Here is an 18,025-nt window from a genome sequence, read left to right on the forward strand (position 1 = left end):
TATATATATATATATATATATATATATATATATATATATATTGGAGAAAAAAAAAGAATCTTCAACAAATGGTGCTGGAAATTCAGCATAGCCATGTGTAGAAAAATAAAGCTAAGGCCTTATTTCTCACCTGTCTGAAAGTCAGAATTCTTTCTGTATCACCAAAAACTCTGAAATTTTTAGATGACAAAATGTGGAAAATACTTGAAGATATGGGGTCAAGACTTTTCTGGAATGGACTCTGATAGCTTACGAAATAAAACTAAGAGTTGACAAATGGATTTGGATGGCATTAGAAAAAGAAAAAGAAAAAGAAAAACAACAACAACAAAATAAAGTACCACTGCCCAGTGGAGGAAATAATTGACCGAGTGAAAAGACAGCATCCTGAATTGGAGGAAATCCTTGTTAATTTCATGTCTGACAGAGGACTAATATCTAGAATATGTAAAGAACTAGAAAACTAATTATGAAAAAAATCCAGGCAACTCAATAAACAAGCTAATGAAATGACCAGTTGTCAAAAGATGATGTATTCATAGGCAAGAAACAGGAAAAAAAAATGATCAACATTCTTAGCCATTAGGAAATGCAAATTAAACCTTGTTGCATGTAATTATTAAAAATCAATCTACACTATCGCCAGCTACACTATCACCAGCTACGCATCAACATCGGTGATCTGCCCACCCCCATGGCTATGCTCAAATGGTGGTCTCTCCAGTTTCCCTCCCACTTTGCTTGCTGCTGAACCACTCACATTCCTAGTCATCTGTCCCCTGTGACTAGTCTGCCAGAACCTGCTGTAAACCCCAAGCCCATATAAAGAAAACTCTACAGGTTTATATCAGTCAGATTTATAACAATAAATTCTCAATCCACAAAGTGACTACACAATGAACTCAAAACTCAATTGATATTGATACAAGCTGCCCACCTAGATTGGACAAATTGCCCTATATTATTCTATTGCTCTTCTATGATAGCCATAGCTACTTGTGGCTATTTCAAGCCATGTAGATGCTGTTCATCCCCTTCCTCCATCTTTCTCTGTCCCCTGTCCTCTCTCTCAAAAACTCTTAGCCCCGCCTTCCTTTTCCATTGTCCAATCACAGGCTCTAGCCTTATATTTCACTTGACCTCACCTGCATACAGACAGCAAACCACAAAACCTACATTGAGATATCATCTCCTCTCATTCAGAATGGTTATCATAAAGAAAACAAATAGCAGCAAATGCTGGGTCTATAGAAAAGGAACCCTATACATGGCTGGTAAGAACATGAATTGGTGCTGCTTCTATGAAAATCAGTTTGGACAGTCTCCTAAAAGCTAAATAACATGCTTATCATATGACTCATTTCTGGGAACATAACTTCTACAATTGACCCATGTTTATTACAGCACTATTTACAATAGCAATTGTAGAATCAGCCTAGATGTCTTTAAACAGATGAGTGGATACAAGGAAGGTTGTACATTTACACAGCAGAGTTTCATGTAGCTACACAGCAGAATAAAATTAAATAATCTGTAGACAAATGGGCAGAAGCAGAGATGGTCATATTAAGAGACACAGAAGAATCAGAGAGACAAACACATTGTAAATGTGTAGATCTTAGGTTTTATATAAATTTATATAATTTATATAAAATCACACACATGAACATGCATGCACACACATCATAGAAGAAGAAGGAGCGGGGCCTTTGGGGGAATGAATGGAATAGCAAGAGAAGAGTTGGGAAAGGGGTGATATAAGAAGGGGAATATAGTCAAAGAACATGAATGAAAAATATCTTGAATGAAAGTCTTGAATGAAAATGTCTACATAAAGGTCAACAATATGTGCAATTAATGTATGCCAGGAAGTTTATTTTTTTTTAATTTTGAGTGAAATCCTTATTTCCAATATAACATATATATGTATACACTTTAAACAAAAAAAGTTATCTCCTTCAACCAATGTTACTCAGTCCATGAATTCATGTGTACCATCACATATTCATCATGCTAAAACAGTGGTGGAGATCTTGGGATAGTGGGTACACCCTATAAGAAGCACTGTCCATTCAACTGGGTCTAGAAATGATAGAAATCACAGAGCAAGCTCATTTTTTAATGTGAAACAATTTTGAAAGGGATGGAAAAAGAAATTTCAAACTAACTTTCACAAGCTCATGGTCATCTTCATAAGTTACACTTTTGTAAAATTAGAAAAGTGATGTTGCATTTTCAAAATTCATCTTCAGATTTTCATTAGTAGCCAGTTCTAGGTATCTACCTCATTGTGATAGTATACTTCAATAAAATTTATCCCCCACCAATAAATGAATTTTGCTATCTGGAATGTTTACATGCAAAACATCTTTTGGTGAGAAATGTAAAAGTTAAGGTAATTGATCACATTTTAAGTACATTTGGTAATAACGTTTGACTGATATAAAACACCATGATTTACACACTATTTGATAACTGGTTTTCTGCCACTGAGAGTAACATTACACTATTTCTTTACATGGGAATATTGATACTAAGATCGAAAATAGCAAACAAGAAGGCACGTTTGTATTTCTAGATGTTTACATTTCATTTATAAAAATAAACTTTAAAAACATAAAGATTTTAAAAGTGTTTTATTATTTATGCGTGTGTATGTCTCTGTGTACATATGTGTGTGTAGGCTAGGGAGCATGTTGGGTCATCTAAAGACTGAATCACATGTACTTGTAGCCACATGATATGGTTGGTTGCTGGGAACCAAACTTGGGAACAACTCTAGAAGTTTATTCATCCCCACAGCTGCTCCATCAGAACAAAGTCCTGTGCAAGAATAAAGCTCCTAATTGTATTTTCCGACAGTGTAGTCTATCATCATTGTCTGCAACATCTTTGATGCCTTTGTTTGCAATTTTCTCAGCAAATTGTATGTTTCTTTTGTAGTTGCAGCTTTATAAAAAAATTACGAAGAAAATACTAATGTTTGTGTTTGAAATAGTGCACATTTGCTTTAATTGGCTTTTTAAAATCAGTATTTGCTTTCCCAGAAATCTTTTTGGCTTTGCATTTATATTTAAGCTTTATGCATACATGTTGTTAATATTTTTATGAATCTACTGCCTCATTACCCAGTGCACAACTGCAGACAGCATGCTGTGATTTAATGCTTCTCCTTCAATTAACAGACTCAGTGTATATTTAATCATACTGCCTGGGAAAACCAGACTTAACTATTTTGGTCTAGATTTCTTTAGACTTTTTTCTTTTTCGCAAGGTTCTCATTTAGCTTATTTCTACTAATGAGATGTAAAGAAATTTAATGAAAATTGTCTTGTCGTAAGTTAGTATTAAAATACACTTTCCGTCATTGACATGAGTACAAGATATATAATGAAATATAGACTAATAATTTAAATATGCAAATAAACTAAATAAGATATAAACCATAAATATCTGCAAAAACAAATGATCACATTTTTTATCAGGGCATGCAATCTTAATCCCTCATTTTAATAAAAGCTACAAGTTTGTGGACCTGCTGTTTATGACTCAGAGGAAGCCAACAGAAGCTGTAACTCCCCATGAGTTCAATGCTACTCCTTGAAGGATTGTTACTGAGAGAGTCCAGTGATCACAGGATGAAACTATACACTTATAGTCAATAGTTATTAAAGGTTCCAAACAAACATATTCAACTTCTGTACATATCACAGCTTGCTTCTGGGTTCCTAAGCACCACACTTCAACAGCTTTGCTTACACTACAAGGATGGTTTCCCAGCTCCTGTCACTTGAGAAAGGAAGGAGTCTTTTATTAATTTTCCCAGATAGGATCTCTAGAGTCAGCTGGCTAGCATGATCAGCCTTATGTGCGAGCTTTGGTCTGATGAGAGACCCTGCCTCAATAGACAAGGATGGCTCTTGTATCAACCTCCAGCCTCTACCCATCCTCCAGCATGCACGTGCATTCGCACACCCCCACAGCCCCACACACAACACACACAACACACACATGCAAAATGAAAAAGATAAATATCAGCTTCTGAAGATGATAGTCCATAATTCCCTGACTTTCTCAAGATTGGTGGCGTCTATTCATACCACTCAGACCTCCTTATCTACTCCTAGACGTAGGGGTTACCCCAAGTTCAAGACCCTGTCCCTAATGCCTTTCTTTCTGAAGCCTGTCCTGCACTATTCTGCCCTCTCTGGAGACTTCCTGAAATTATGTTCTTCCTTCTTGAGAAATCAGATGAATTTAATTTTACTTTTTAAACATTATTTTTCTTTTGGATATTTATTTATTTTATATGCATATAGAGTATTTTTGCTTGAGTGTATGTATGTGTAACACATGTATACCTGATGCCTGAATAGGGCAAAGAAGGACATTGCGTCTTGGAACTGGAGTTACAGATGGCTGTTTACTACATTGTGGACGCTGGGAATCAAAACCGAGTTTTCTGGAAGAGCAGTCAGTGCTCTAATCTGTGGAAGTATCCCTCCAACCCTGCTCAAGCTAAGCTTTAAGGGCTGGTGCTCTTCATGCCTGAGCCCTTTAACTTTAGACTTTAAGTGGATTCATCTCCAAAAAAAAGCTTTTCTTTAATGTTTCTTATATTAGTCAAAGGCACTCTCATTAGCTTCTGTTTGTTAGTTCAGAGATAATTTAAAATTTTTTTATATGATAAATTTAGACATTTTCATCCCTGAACACCCACTGGTACTTAAGTCCGTTGCATCGTATCTCTCTCTTTTCATTGGCTCTTTGAATGTTTGTAGCATCTGGCTGTTTAGCCTGCTTATGTAATAATTATGCTCTGTCACCTACCTTATCTAAAAATATTTGTAGGGTCCCTCTTCCTCTGTCTTTACTATGAAACCGTGATTATCAAATTTACCATAGTGTCTGCTTCTGTTCAGAGGCCATCCAGTTCTGCTCCACTGACGGTGACCTCTGTTTTATTCCCTCTTAGTACAGAGCCAGGCCTGATTGGTAGAATTGGGCTTTACTACTTGCTTCTATCTGAACCTTTCCCCAGAGGTCTCTTTAGTTTCGATGAGCTGCCTGTTGGGAGATAACTGGGAAATTATTGTCCTTATTCAACCCAAAGAGAGGAAGCACAACCCTTTACCTCAATATGGGATAAGGTCTTTGAGCCCTTGTGATCCATGTGGAACCAGACTGATCCTAGACTGTTCTTGAAATCACGTTTTTCTATATTTCTTGCTTTCTCTATGTGATTCTGTTGCACACACATTTCTTTAGTCAATGACTTGAATAAGGATAGATCATATCTCTGCTTTTAAGGAACCCCAGGCCAACTAACTTCCATGGCATGTCACACAAAACAGGAATTTAAGTGTCATCCCCGTCTTCTTCTTTCTCTCTGTTAACTAGCTTTTTCCCATCTTTGGTGTACAGACTTCAGTTTCACTTATTTTATAAGAATACTTTCAAATATGCTAAAGATAAAAACCTATTAACATGGTCAAATACATGAATTAAGGTATAAAAATGTTTTCTATGGAACACTTCACAAAATATACCAAGGGAAAGTGTGAAGACATGATTAGAAGCATACAATCATATTGATCAATGGTCTCTTATTTATTTGCACGTATTTTTTTTTTCAGTTACTTGTCTTGACATTTTGGCTGTGACCCTAGTCTTCAATGGCTGAGCCAACTCTACACCCCAAGCATTGCTTTTCTTAAAGTGTCATTGTAATTGAGCATATACTTATCATTTATGGGAATACATATCTTAATATTTTAATGTTCATTCAAACATTATATGTTTCTATAGATATTCATTAGACATGGTTTCATAATCCCATAGATATATTCTTAGCATCTTTGATATAAGCAATATAAGTAGCAACCTTTGCTAGTGCTCACGGTGGAAGCTGCCTAGCATGTAGTTTCGACTCTGGAATCACAAATGAAAGCTATGCAGAATCTCTCTCCCACTGTAGTGACTATAAAGACTACCACAATGAACACAGTCACATAAGTACAACATTTGTGGGTGTGTTTGCATTGAACCGATTAAAAATATCAAGTGGATATCCATTATTTCTAATGAGAAAAGTTCAGAAGTTAGCTCTTTTCAAGGAAAACAAGAAAAGATAGGTCACTAGCTTTTTCTGTAGAATTCAAAACTGACCAAGGAGCACCATGCATCCCACAGGAAAGAAATGTCCAATTGTCTTTCAACCGTTGCGTTAGGACATTTATTTTGCAACTGCTGCTCTCTCTTGAGAATTTTAGCATGATCTGTTGCAAGTGATAAAAGCATTAAACTCACTTTCAGGATTCCCTTGTTTCTGAAGGATATGTAAGATGCTAGAGTTTTATAAAGCTGAGGGGTTTGAACTGCAACTTTCTGCCTTTTAAATCATTAGGCCATAAAACATGTCCCATGTTCCTCATGTTTTGCATTTTTAAAATTCTCTTTGTAGTTCCTGCATTCGTTTTTGGAGTTGGCAGCCATCCAGACCCATATTCACAGCCTCTCAAATAGCTAAAAACCTTCTGTTTGACATTTCCCCTGGCAAAACTAACAGAGGTGTTCAGTGTGGCTTAGATGCAGTAAAGGCAGTGATGCCCAAAGGTTAGTTAGCACAGCTCACTTCAAAGAAAGTGTTTCTTCTTCTTCCAGTTCCCCTTAAGTGCATCTGTGGCTAAGCAGGTAACATTTATAGGATGCTTCAGGACACACTTGTCACCAAAGAACATTCTCTGGTGCCTCTAGCATAATTCTGTAATATACCCGAGAGCTAAGTTGTGATAAAACCAATTTACATTAGAGTTTGAAGCAGTTTGCCTGAATTTATGAGTTAAAGTAATCCCACAGTTGGAACAGGTTGACTCTGACAGCCACCCATCTTTCCTTCCCACTGACCAGGCAATTCTGGTTATGAAATGCTGACAAGATAATCTGGTCATGGGGAGAAGGTGTGCACTTTTCTCTGCATAAAGACCAGAAGGGATCAATGACACCATTGTCCCTTTTGATGTGTGGTCTTAAGAATGAAATTTAAAGTAGGTCTTCGGTCAGTGCTTTAGTAAAATTTCCAATAGTCTCCATTTTAAAGATATGCAAATCTAGGTGGTGGTGGTGGTGGTGGTGGTGGTGCTGCTGCTGCTCCTTCTTCTTCTTCTTCTTCTTCTTCTTCTTCTTCTTCTTCTTCTTCTTCTTCTTCTTCTTCTTCTTCTTCTTCTTCTTCCTCTTCCTCTTCCTCTTCCTCTTCCTCTTCCTCTTCCTCTTCTTCTTCTTCTTCTTCTTCTTCTTCTTCTCCTCCTCCTCCTCCTCCTCCTCCTCCTCCTCCTCCTCCTCCTCCTCCTCTTTCTCTTATTGTAAATACAGGACCACAGAATAGATAGTACTTTTTCCTTATGTAAAAATATATAACTTGTTCTGTTGCCTCATTTAGAGCATTGTTGAATTTCTATGGCTTCAGTTTCATTTGATGGGCTGGAATGACCCCAACATTTTTTCCCCTCTAATTTTAATGTTCCCTCTACACTTGGTGATTCGATATTCTGGAACCGCTACCCTTCTTCCAGGCTAATTCATGAAGTTTTCAGAATCTCTGGACATTGGAGACAGGATACCTTCAGTTTGAAGGAGATTTCATGATGTGGTTCTTCTATGACATAGAACAGCTCTTACATGAATCCTCATAACCACGTCATTCATAGGCAGTATCCCATTCAGAAACTATGAAATGGTTTTTCTTTGCTAATCACCAAATGGAGATAATTTACAGTCATTTTATTGTACTACAAATCATGTCACTTGTCCCTTTATTTAAATGGATGTGAGAAACTTGGCCCATTGTGCCTCGGCCGTCTACATAAGTACTGGATTGTCACCATAGGCTACAATAATTTTTCCTCCTCACTGCCAGCCCTTCTGGAACATTTTGTCTTTCTTGCCTTAAATTCATGGCAGGCACCACTAATTAGAGTGAATTTTACCACAATGGCCCTCAGACACATTGCCATTAACTAGCTGTGACATTTAACTTGATCTACAGGATGGCCTTTATTCACGAAGTCCAGTTCACGTCTTGCGCTGTCTCCTTTCACCTGACTTCAATTAGACTGAGCTAGAGATTGTCTGCCTACATCTTGTTTGTTGGATTTAGAGTTCCCACCAGGCACACAGAGAGAAGCAAAACCAGAGGATGTTTACTGCTGAGATCCAACTCTACCGTTGCCGACATTTACTTGATATTAACAGACATGAGCATTTTTCTGCCTTCCTATCCTAACCCATTGCTGCAGCAGCTCTGTTTAATGCAGACTTGGGGGATGCTAAATGCCAAAAGACTGCTATGGAATCCTGCAAAATAAAAAGTGAGGATGTGTGAAGATTTGCTCATTTACATTGAGCTTGCTGTATAGCTTTGTAAACTTAAGCAAGTGGGCTTGAAGAAAAGCTTGCTTGAATGAGTTTTGCACTATCTGTTGGTTTCCTGGAAGCAGTGATTTTAATAGCCTTTGTCCTAGAGGGATCAATAAACCCAGTAATTATCAGAACATTGTATGTGTTATTTACTTTATCTTTGTTAAGGTATAAAAGCCAGATCAGATACAGTCAAGGAATGAAAGCACAGTGTTAGCCATGAAAATCCTAGTAAATTCATACATAAGTACCATTTACCCATAAAAAAAAAGTCTAAGGCCTCAGCTCCCTCACAATGAGGACATTAGTCTTCATGTCCCCCCCTTCAAAGGGAAGAAAGTCATCTATTTCATATTTGTAAAGATGTTTGAAACACCCCATTTTATTATCAAGCTACATAAATGCTGCTCTTCATCCTGGGGCATACAACATGGACACCAACATCCAGAGAAAGGAAGAATTCAAGCGAACATGAAGGGAAATGGGTTTGGTGGCATAACAGTGGAAAGTCACTTTCTTGAATGGCTTCTCTCTATCAGTTATTCAGTGTCTCTAGTCAAGTGTGGTGCCCTGCCTCGTCTTTCACCAACATCCCTGCATCTGCAGAACGGAGGTAAAAATGATACTGATCTCTGGCACTCACCTAATCCATCCTATGAGCAGCCCTTGGTGGATAGTATTATAATCTATATTTTCTATGAAGTAACAGGCACAGAGAGGCAGAGGAACTCATTTGTGACCACACAGCTCATTAGTGGCAAAGCTGGAATTTCAATTCCATCAATTTGGACTTAGAGTCCAGGTGACAACCTCCATACTGAGCAGCGTTTTGCCTGTGGCATGAGAAGCAGGCAGGCATGCTGCTCTCCCTGTCTTCCCATAATTTTGTTGGCTCTAGCATCACCATCATAGAGGAAATACGATCTTGTTCTTTTGCTCCCATCAAGTCTGGACAAGTGCAATGGGCTACCACCTGATGGGTGGGGCTGAGCAGCTCCAGTTATCTGTAGAATGCAAGGAATCCCGAGGCCAGACAGAGGTAGGGTTTAGCACTGTGAGGGAAAGTCAAATCTGTATGCACTACAGTGTCAAGGGAAGCAATCAAGACAAAGGTTTCCAAGTGTGAGGTGGGGCACAGGTACACAGGATAATCTGAGGTTATGCTAAAGGGGATATGAAGAAGAGTGTAGCGAATTTAAAAGAGTATTTCTGTCCAGTATTAAAATTAGATTCTAGTAGGAGAGAACAGGAATGAGGTCTTTGTCTATCCATGGAAAGTGCGTTTTTCGTGGGGTAACTAGCTGCCTCACTAATAAACCTTCATCATTGTTATTGTTTAAGGAGATGATTCCTTTGATTAAAAAAAAATGTTATTTTCACATTTAAACTGATATTGTTCAGACATGAAGTCAATGTATGTATAAGAAAAGTAGAAGCTTACATTAAATAATTATTCTCTGGAAACTTTGAAATATTCCATTATAAGGAGATCCACAGAGACTCTCTCATCGGGATCTTTATCAAAGTCAGCCCTCCGGAACTGTCACTTCCGAGGACACCTTTCTGAGCTTCCATTCAGTTTCTGTTGCTGCTTCTGGCCCCTCACCATTAGCTGTCTAATTTCCTAGCCCCTCCTTCTCTCTCACTTTCTCTTCTAATGCCTTGCCCATTGATCAATTAAAATTTATTTCTCAACACTGCTTCTGCTGGCCTCTTTTAACAAATGTCTTTCTGATGATTTTGTTGCTCCTGTGTGTGTGCCTGTGTGTGCCTGTGTGTATCTGTGTAGGTGTTTATGTGTAGGTGCATGTGTGTGTGAGATTGTGCACACACTCATGTAACTTGTATATGTACCATGTGTGTTCAGGAGCCCCTAGAGAACAAACCCCTGAGCTGGAACTACACTTTGGTGAGCCACCCTGGAGGTCCTGGGAACAAAGTAAGGGATTTCTGTAAGTGTAAAATAGGGGATATGTAAGTGAATAATACCCCATATTAACAACTGCCATATCTTTGTAGCCCCTGATATGAGTTTGCTCCTACTGAGTTCTCCATAGCTGTTAAAGCGCTCTCCTTTTGGTGTCCTGGGTAACTTCCTGCTTCCTCTTCTGTTCTCATTATGAGCTGAACACTCTCCAGGCCTCCACATAGGTTGCCCTCCCTCACCACTGTCAAACACACTGTATCCATAATATAAGACAAATATTTATTATTAGCTAAATTCTAAAACTTGCACTGATTAATAAAGTATATAAGATTAAAAATTTCACTGGGTGGCAGTGGCAAACATCTTTAATCCCAGCATTGTGGAGGGAGTGGCAGGCAGATCTCTGTGAGTTGTGGCCAGCCCGGTCTACAGAGGAAATTCTAGGACAGTCAGGGCTACAAAAAGAAATCCTGGCTTGACACCTCCCTCTCAAAGAAAAAAGAAATTTTCTCTTAAAAGTTCCAGTCAAATATTTTACCTTCGAGATTTCAAAAAGGTAACATTAAACACTTAATGGCATAAGACAAAGATGAAAATCAGGTCAAGAAAACATGCCCATAAATCTCAGATACACATTGCCATAGATTATTCTTGAAGTTAAGATAAGTCTTTTAATATAAGAACATTAATTTTATAATTTATTAAATGAATAGTTTGTAAGCTAATGTCTAACAGCTTTCAGAGACAAATAAAATCAACTAATTAAAAATTCAAAGTTCTGTTTAAGTCCCCAAAAAAGCAGTGTTCTCTCTGAATAGATAGAAATCTTTTTTATCACGTGTGTGTGTGTGTGTGTGTGTATGTACCATGTACGTGTGTGTTTTCTCAACCAGAATTTTTTGTGTTAAAAATAACTGTAGCAATACTTGCATGCTTCTGCAATGTTTGGTATTTTTTAAAGTATGCCTTTATGTGAGATGTGTTATAAACTCATCTTAATTGTGAGATATTGTTATGTGTGTAATCATGGAGGAAGTATAAGAAGGTAAAGCTTTATCTACCATTAAATGTCTTCCACTAAAGACATTGTGCCTGGAAGTTAAGTCTTAGGGACTTGCCATGTGTTTTATATTCCTTTTTAACAATCTTAACAAGAGTCAAACACCTGCAATCAAAATTTACATGCTTGTTGACAGTGGATCAATACATTTTTTACAGTCATGGATTTTTCTATAATATTCTAATTTAAAAAGTGAAATGGAATAATTATTGGTCTATTTCTGAAGGTGTGTATGTATGTATCAATATGCATGTCAATGTGTGTGTATATGTGGGTGATGTGTCTGTCTGTCTGTATGTATGTATGTATGTATGTGTGTGTGTGTATGTGTGTGTATGCATGCATTCAGACATGTCTATATCTTATCCATCCATATAGTTAATATGTTTTGAGGTTGTACTCAAACCTGGCCCTCATGAAGAAGAGAAATATAACACTTAGGGACATAAACACAAATCTACAAGTGTGCATTCCTTACATTAATTCACCTCCTGTTTAAGTAGCTTGTGTGGTAGGAGAGACATCATTCAACACGTTCAGAAAATATTTTTAAATATGGATAATGCGACTTATATCTGATATGGTTATTTTCTTTGAAATACATGACATTTTTGAGAGATATAGCAACAAGGATAAATTATACCCAACAATGACTGTATAATCAGTTATATCACTGCCTGATGTGGTTACACTTTACAGAAAAGAAAATAAAAGCATATTCTGGACAACATACATTTATAAGCAGAATATATTTGCATCAAAATGGTGATTGAGTTATATAGTTCAAACAATTGCCTCTGCAATTATGAAAACACATCAGCTTCATTTACCCTTTGACCTATCTTCTGAAATTCAAGCTTTGATAACGTACAATTTCAATTTGAAGTGTATTTTTAAAAGAAATTCTCATTTGAATACTTTCTCACTTCAGCAACTGTCTGACAGGTCTCTCATAATTATCTTACAAGCCAAATTAAGAAATGTGGGTGAGGAGGGAGTAGAGTTCACATATATTTGCACATACTTTGATTAGCAAGTCTCAAGCCTATGACAAAATACAGGCTATTGGTATTTGGTCGTTGACTCCTTTTCTGTTTAGAATTTATTAATGATTTCATTAGTATAAAGATGGGAGCTGTTTGGGCAACAGGATTCATATACATTAAAATGACAAAAAAAACCTCAAGCAAATAATGCCCAAATGATAAAATATTAGAGACTAAGATCCAGAAGATGAAAAATAGCATGGATTGTTCCCACACTTTGATATAAAAAGATAACCATACTCAAGGAAAGACACAGCTGGGTAGATTTCATTAAAACAAAAGAGGGTAGTGTTTGGTTGAGCACACGTGTGTGACAACCCAAAGCTTCCTCCTTGACAAGAAGGATCTTGGGCAGCATTGGGAGTCTACTGCCCATGGTAGATGGCCTGCCTACTTGCCGTATTGAACTGTACCCAAATAAGACTGCATATTTTAAATCCTGTTCTTGATACCCGTAGGACGTCAATTAATGTCACCTTGGACAAACTACTATGCTACAGTGGGCTCAGGAACCCATAAAATGAAGAAAAGAAAAATCAAGAGCGTTAGTTCTTTATTAGCCCTGCAAAGGCAAGCCTTTGCAAATTGGTCCTCAAGTATTTGAAATAACACTGATATGTTTGAAGTACATGGATTTACTTCACAGAGGGTAGAAGTGAGATTGATATGAGCAAATGAAAATGATGTATAATCCACCTGGATAACCAAAGAAAGCATGACCTCTATTTCAGTAGCCAAGTCAAGTCATTTAAAATCCTGTTATAGGAACTTCATCCACATTGCTGTAGAGTTGAGAATGTAATGCCTGCTTTCTGTAGCACAAGGCCTCCATGAACAATCATATGAGAAAGTGTATAAAAACACATGGTACTCCAGTATCAACTGAAAATAGTAACAGAATGACCCAAGGATGGCGTGTCAAGAGTCCCAGAGAAGCAGACCAGTTGCCAGAACCCTTCAGGGCTTCCTTTCATTGGAGACACAAAGACTCAGCTCTGGCTAGAGATAGTTATTGTGGGATTTCCACAAAAAGCTGAGATTCATTTAGTGCCTGTTTCATCTTGGTTAAAATCAACAAATAGTAGTGAAATGCAAGTTTCAAAGAGTCTCTAATGTCAGTTAGTTAATTTGGGAGCCTAGTTACTATCCACAGTTTTAAGAGAATGTGTGTCCAGGCTGGACTTCCACCACAGTGCTCACTAACTTAGGAAACTCTGGCCAAAGTGTTCTAGACCAAATTGGGCTAAATTGCCTTTATATAAACAATGGTCCATACATTTATGCTGCTGATTTTTGAAAACATGTAGACTTTTCTGATGTTAAAACTTTGTCAAAATCCCCAACCTTCTATTTCTGTCTCTGGTAGCTGGTACCTTATGCCCATCTGTTTGCTATCTATTCATTTTATTTTTTATTGCTCAAAAATAATTATTTTATGTGTTGGCAAACTCTGCCAGCTGCTTCAACTTTACTCACCCTTTGACCTTCTTTGCCAGGTGGACCTTGGGGGCCTTGTATCCCTATGAAGTCCTGTGGGGGAAAGGAACACATGTTAACACTCTAGTTCAAGTGTATCTGCCATTAAAGAATGTAGTGATGACTGACCCTCATTTCAGTGACTAAACAAAACAAAGTTAAGTCATTTGAGCCCTCTGAAGGTTAGTATAGCAATATATTAATGATTAGAAGTGGCTGTTTGTTGTCTTGTTTGTCCTTGAACCTGTTTCTAGAAAACGAGTAGAAGGAAGTTCTGAGGCAGGTGAGAGAGATTATTGAAAAACAAAACAAAACAAAACAAAAAACAGCCCTCTTATGACTGAAATCCCATAATTGCTAAAGTATCACACATGAATAGTAACCATAATTGCAAGCAGAAAAGGTACCTTTTACATACTTAAATTCTATAAACAAGCTACAATTTTGTTGAGAGTATCTTTGTATCGTTTTTAGAAAGCACATGATTATGTCATTGGCTTTAGCTATGTCTGTCTATGACATGTACTTTTTAGTATCATATAATACTGAATAATTTTTCTTATTCTCATCAAGTGATGAGAGAAAGCCATTTTTTCACTTAAAATTTAGATTATAAAATTATCCAGGAATTCCTAGATGTTATTGATTTGAAAGCCAAGTCCCTTAGGTGTTACATATATTTGTTATTACAAGAATTCCTTCTCAGCCTATCAGGTTGAGACTCAGACTATATCAACTTCAGACTATATTGCTATCTTTTTCTCTTCAGCAATCACTACTGATTTTTCCAGGTCTTTCCTATTGCTTCTTCTGTCCCATTTGAACCTTCAAATGGGCTGTAGGTGGAATTTTACACTCATCTTCATAGTTTACATTATTTACCTGATCTCCTCCACGTGTGTGCTTCAGATCCTTTACACAGATGATATCTAGACTTATAGATATAAACTAGCCTTAGTTTATATATATGCACATTGAACAGCCAACTGCCTGTTTGACACCCCCACTTGGATATCAACAGGCAGCTCAAATTTGGCTCATCAAGTACTCAATGCAGAATCCTCCCTAACTCCTTTTCTGCAATCCCTACCACAGCCAGCCTTCACAGCACTGTCTTGTTGCTCAGTCTAGAAATCAAACTCACACCTGACACTCTTCTCTCTCAAACTCATTCCTCACATATAATTACCAAGCCTGATTAGATTTTTTTATTTGAATCTATTTCACTGCTTTCAGATAATCATTTCCTGCCTACCTGACAAGTGTCCTGATAATTTTGTCACCATCAAGCCAGTCTTGAGAAAACCTAGCTTTGGTCTCTCTGCTGACTTGCCTGTGAGTGGGATCTATCTTATTCAACAGGGAATGTGAGCGTTACTGGCTAAGAAAACCAGCTGTTGCTGGGGAATCAATCCACTATAGCGAAAAAAAAAATGAATGAAGACATTAGGTTCTCTAATACTTATGATTAACTTATTAAATTATTATATATCAAATGCATAAAAGTATTTGACATAAACAAGCAATATAAGTAAATCTAAACTCATTCTATAGAGAAGCAAAACAGTTTAGGATTCTTTGGTGCTGTTTCTAAATTGAACTCAGAGCCTCTTGGATGCTAAGCGTATACTCTTCCACTGACCTACACTGCTAGCCATCCTGGATTCCTTTTTACAATATGATCTTCTTTAACTAAACACTGGATATTTTTGTGATGACCTATAAATACTTTTTATTCATATAGTCATTTCTATTTTTTCACAGATAATTTTTTTTAAAAAAAGGAATGTAAGTCAGGCAAACACAGGTTAATAGCTCGGCACTCAGGAACTCCACTTGGTTTGGACTATGTACATTCTCCTTTGCATCTGGAAGCCTGAGGCTCTCACCCACAGGTTCTACTTACACCCAGCCTTCTCTGAACAGTACATATAACAACATGCTGGCAATGGAATATCTCACCTGAATTCAGCTACAGGCACATCCTACTTTAGACAGCAGAATACATTTTTTTCTTTCCCTTAATGACCATAAAGTACAGAGAGATTCTATTCATTCATATTATAGTTATGTCTTTAGTACAAGGATAGGAAGTGATATAACCTTAACTACAATGGGGTTCATGTGGTGTAAGATAAACTGTTTTCTGAGTACACTTTTACCTCTATGTCTACCTTCTATGTCTATGAGTAATTGGGTATGCATATGTTTACAGAATCTAAGCCTGCCAATCAAAACAGAGAATTGCCAGTACTATTCTCATTTGTGACCAAGTCACAAAATTCTTGAATCCCAACTCAGTAATCAGGGCCTTTGAATACCTTCACTCATGTGGCCTGCTGCCGTGCTTGACAGCACAATTTTTTAATGGCCTGTACTGTAATCTTGCTTTGAATAATATCCCCTTGCTACTCTACAATCGTGTGAGCCATTATTTCAGTTCTGCAGATTACGAGGCCTCTTGGTTTATGTTTGGAAACATGTAGCCCAAATCTCAACCAGTGGTAACATGCCTACACATATGACTTTACTTTAGCATTTACTTTTAACAAACATTTGCTAAATATATTTCATATCTTCATTCACATTGTTTCATTTAAAGTTTCATTCATGTTTGACTAAAGATACAAGAATTCAATATAAAAAGTCTTAACAGAGTTTTGAGCATGAGTACAAAATTTCTGCATATGTTCCTAATGAACAAATACTTGGGTTCTTCATCATAACTGATTGAATAAAAGTATATGTTTATTATTTTCATTATTTTATCTCATTTTGGAAAAGTAATGGTACAAAGGTGTGGAGAGCCTGTATTTTACTAACTTAGGAATAACTCTTGGGGACTGAGAAATTGATCAGATTTGCCTGTAATTTATAAACCACTTACAAAATGATATATTAGCAAAGAAAGTTGGATAATTAGGCTAACTCAAAGATGACAAATTCCTAATGTTTGTAAGTAAATTAAATGTTAGAATTAAAGTATAGCAATATTAATTACAGTGTAATTACACAGACATGCTCTTTTATGCAAGACTGACATAGTCTTGGCTCTAGACTAAACCCTTATCTTTGCCCTTAGGAAAACTAATAGTCAAACCAATGCGCAACACTTTTGGTATTCATCCAAATGCTGTCAACTCCTTCAATGTTTTTAAACACGAGTTTCTAAAACACACACATGCATATGCACATGCACACGTGCATGCATATACATGCATTCACGTGCACACTTTGTCATCAAAGGAGTGTGCTTAATTCTTGGAAACAAAATTAAAAACCTAATCCCTCTACAAGTAAGGAAAATTATATTTTAAAGTCTGTATAATGCAAAATAGAACATTTTGTTCAGAATGAGTTCAACATATTTGAAATATGAGAGGTTATTTTTTGTGTCTAACTGGGAAGATAATGGTACCTAGATACCTACGTGCATAAACCCCGAAGTGTGTCTCAGAGCCAGAAGCTTTGCTCCAACTTCACTTTTACTGAGTGAAACAGCCAGATAACTAAGATTAATGAAATCTTAGTAAGTTCTATTTAATCTTTAACAAATAACTTCTTATTAAATCACTTGTGACATCTTATATCAAATCTTAGCCCAAATGTTGAGAAATGTTGCTTCTGACTTACTGGCTGGCTATCAAACTCAAGATTCGTGCAGTTACATGTGATACCCTGCCACTGAGTGACCTTCTCTGCTCCAGAACATTTTATACTGCATTCTACAAGTGAGAGAAAGCATGTGACAGTTTAATTTAGATTATCCTCCAGAAGTTGCTGGTAAGACCCTATTGCTGAAGATACTTTTTGTTTGAGTCTTAGAACATGAAGAAATCAAGTTGGTACAATGACTGACCTGGAAACTTTCTGGCTACTGGCTAGCTTTTGTAATGCTGGAAATGTTATGTACCCAACTTGAGGAGAAGAGCAATCGTCAGTCATACGAGGAAATAAACTGTGAGCTACAATAATGGCCAGGCAGGTAAGATGGGCAACTGGTGCAAACATGCCATGAGTGTTTTAGGAGTAACCATTTCTCCTCCCTACCCCCAATCTCTCTCTCTCTCTCTCTCTCTCTCTCTCTCTCTCTCTCTCTCT

The 18,025-nt window shown here is 37.1% G+C and overlaps 1 protein-coding gene across 1 annotated transcript in view; it reads right to left on the reverse strand.

The window, feature by feature from the left end:
• The window catches only part of Col19a1 (collagen type XIX alpha 1 chain), a 298,384-nt gene that overhangs the window by 128,145 nt on the left and 152,214 nt on the right, over positions 1-18,025 (reverse strand). The window contains exon 14 of the mRNA XM_028767241.1: positions 13,925-13,978. Within this exon, the coding sequence (XP_028623074.1) occupies positions 13,925-13,978 (54 nt within the window). The remainder of the gene's footprint in view (positions 1-13,924; positions 13,979-18,025) is intronic.

The sequence above is a fragment of the Grammomys surdaster genome, unplaced genomic scaffold (genome assembly GCF_004785775.1).
Source record: "Grammomys surdaster isolate TR1022 unplaced genomic scaffold, NIH_TR_1.0 171, whole genome shotgun sequence".
Taxonomy (NCBI): domain Eukaryota; kingdom Metazoa; phylum Chordata; class Mammalia; order Rodentia; family Muridae; genus Grammomys; species Grammomys surdaster.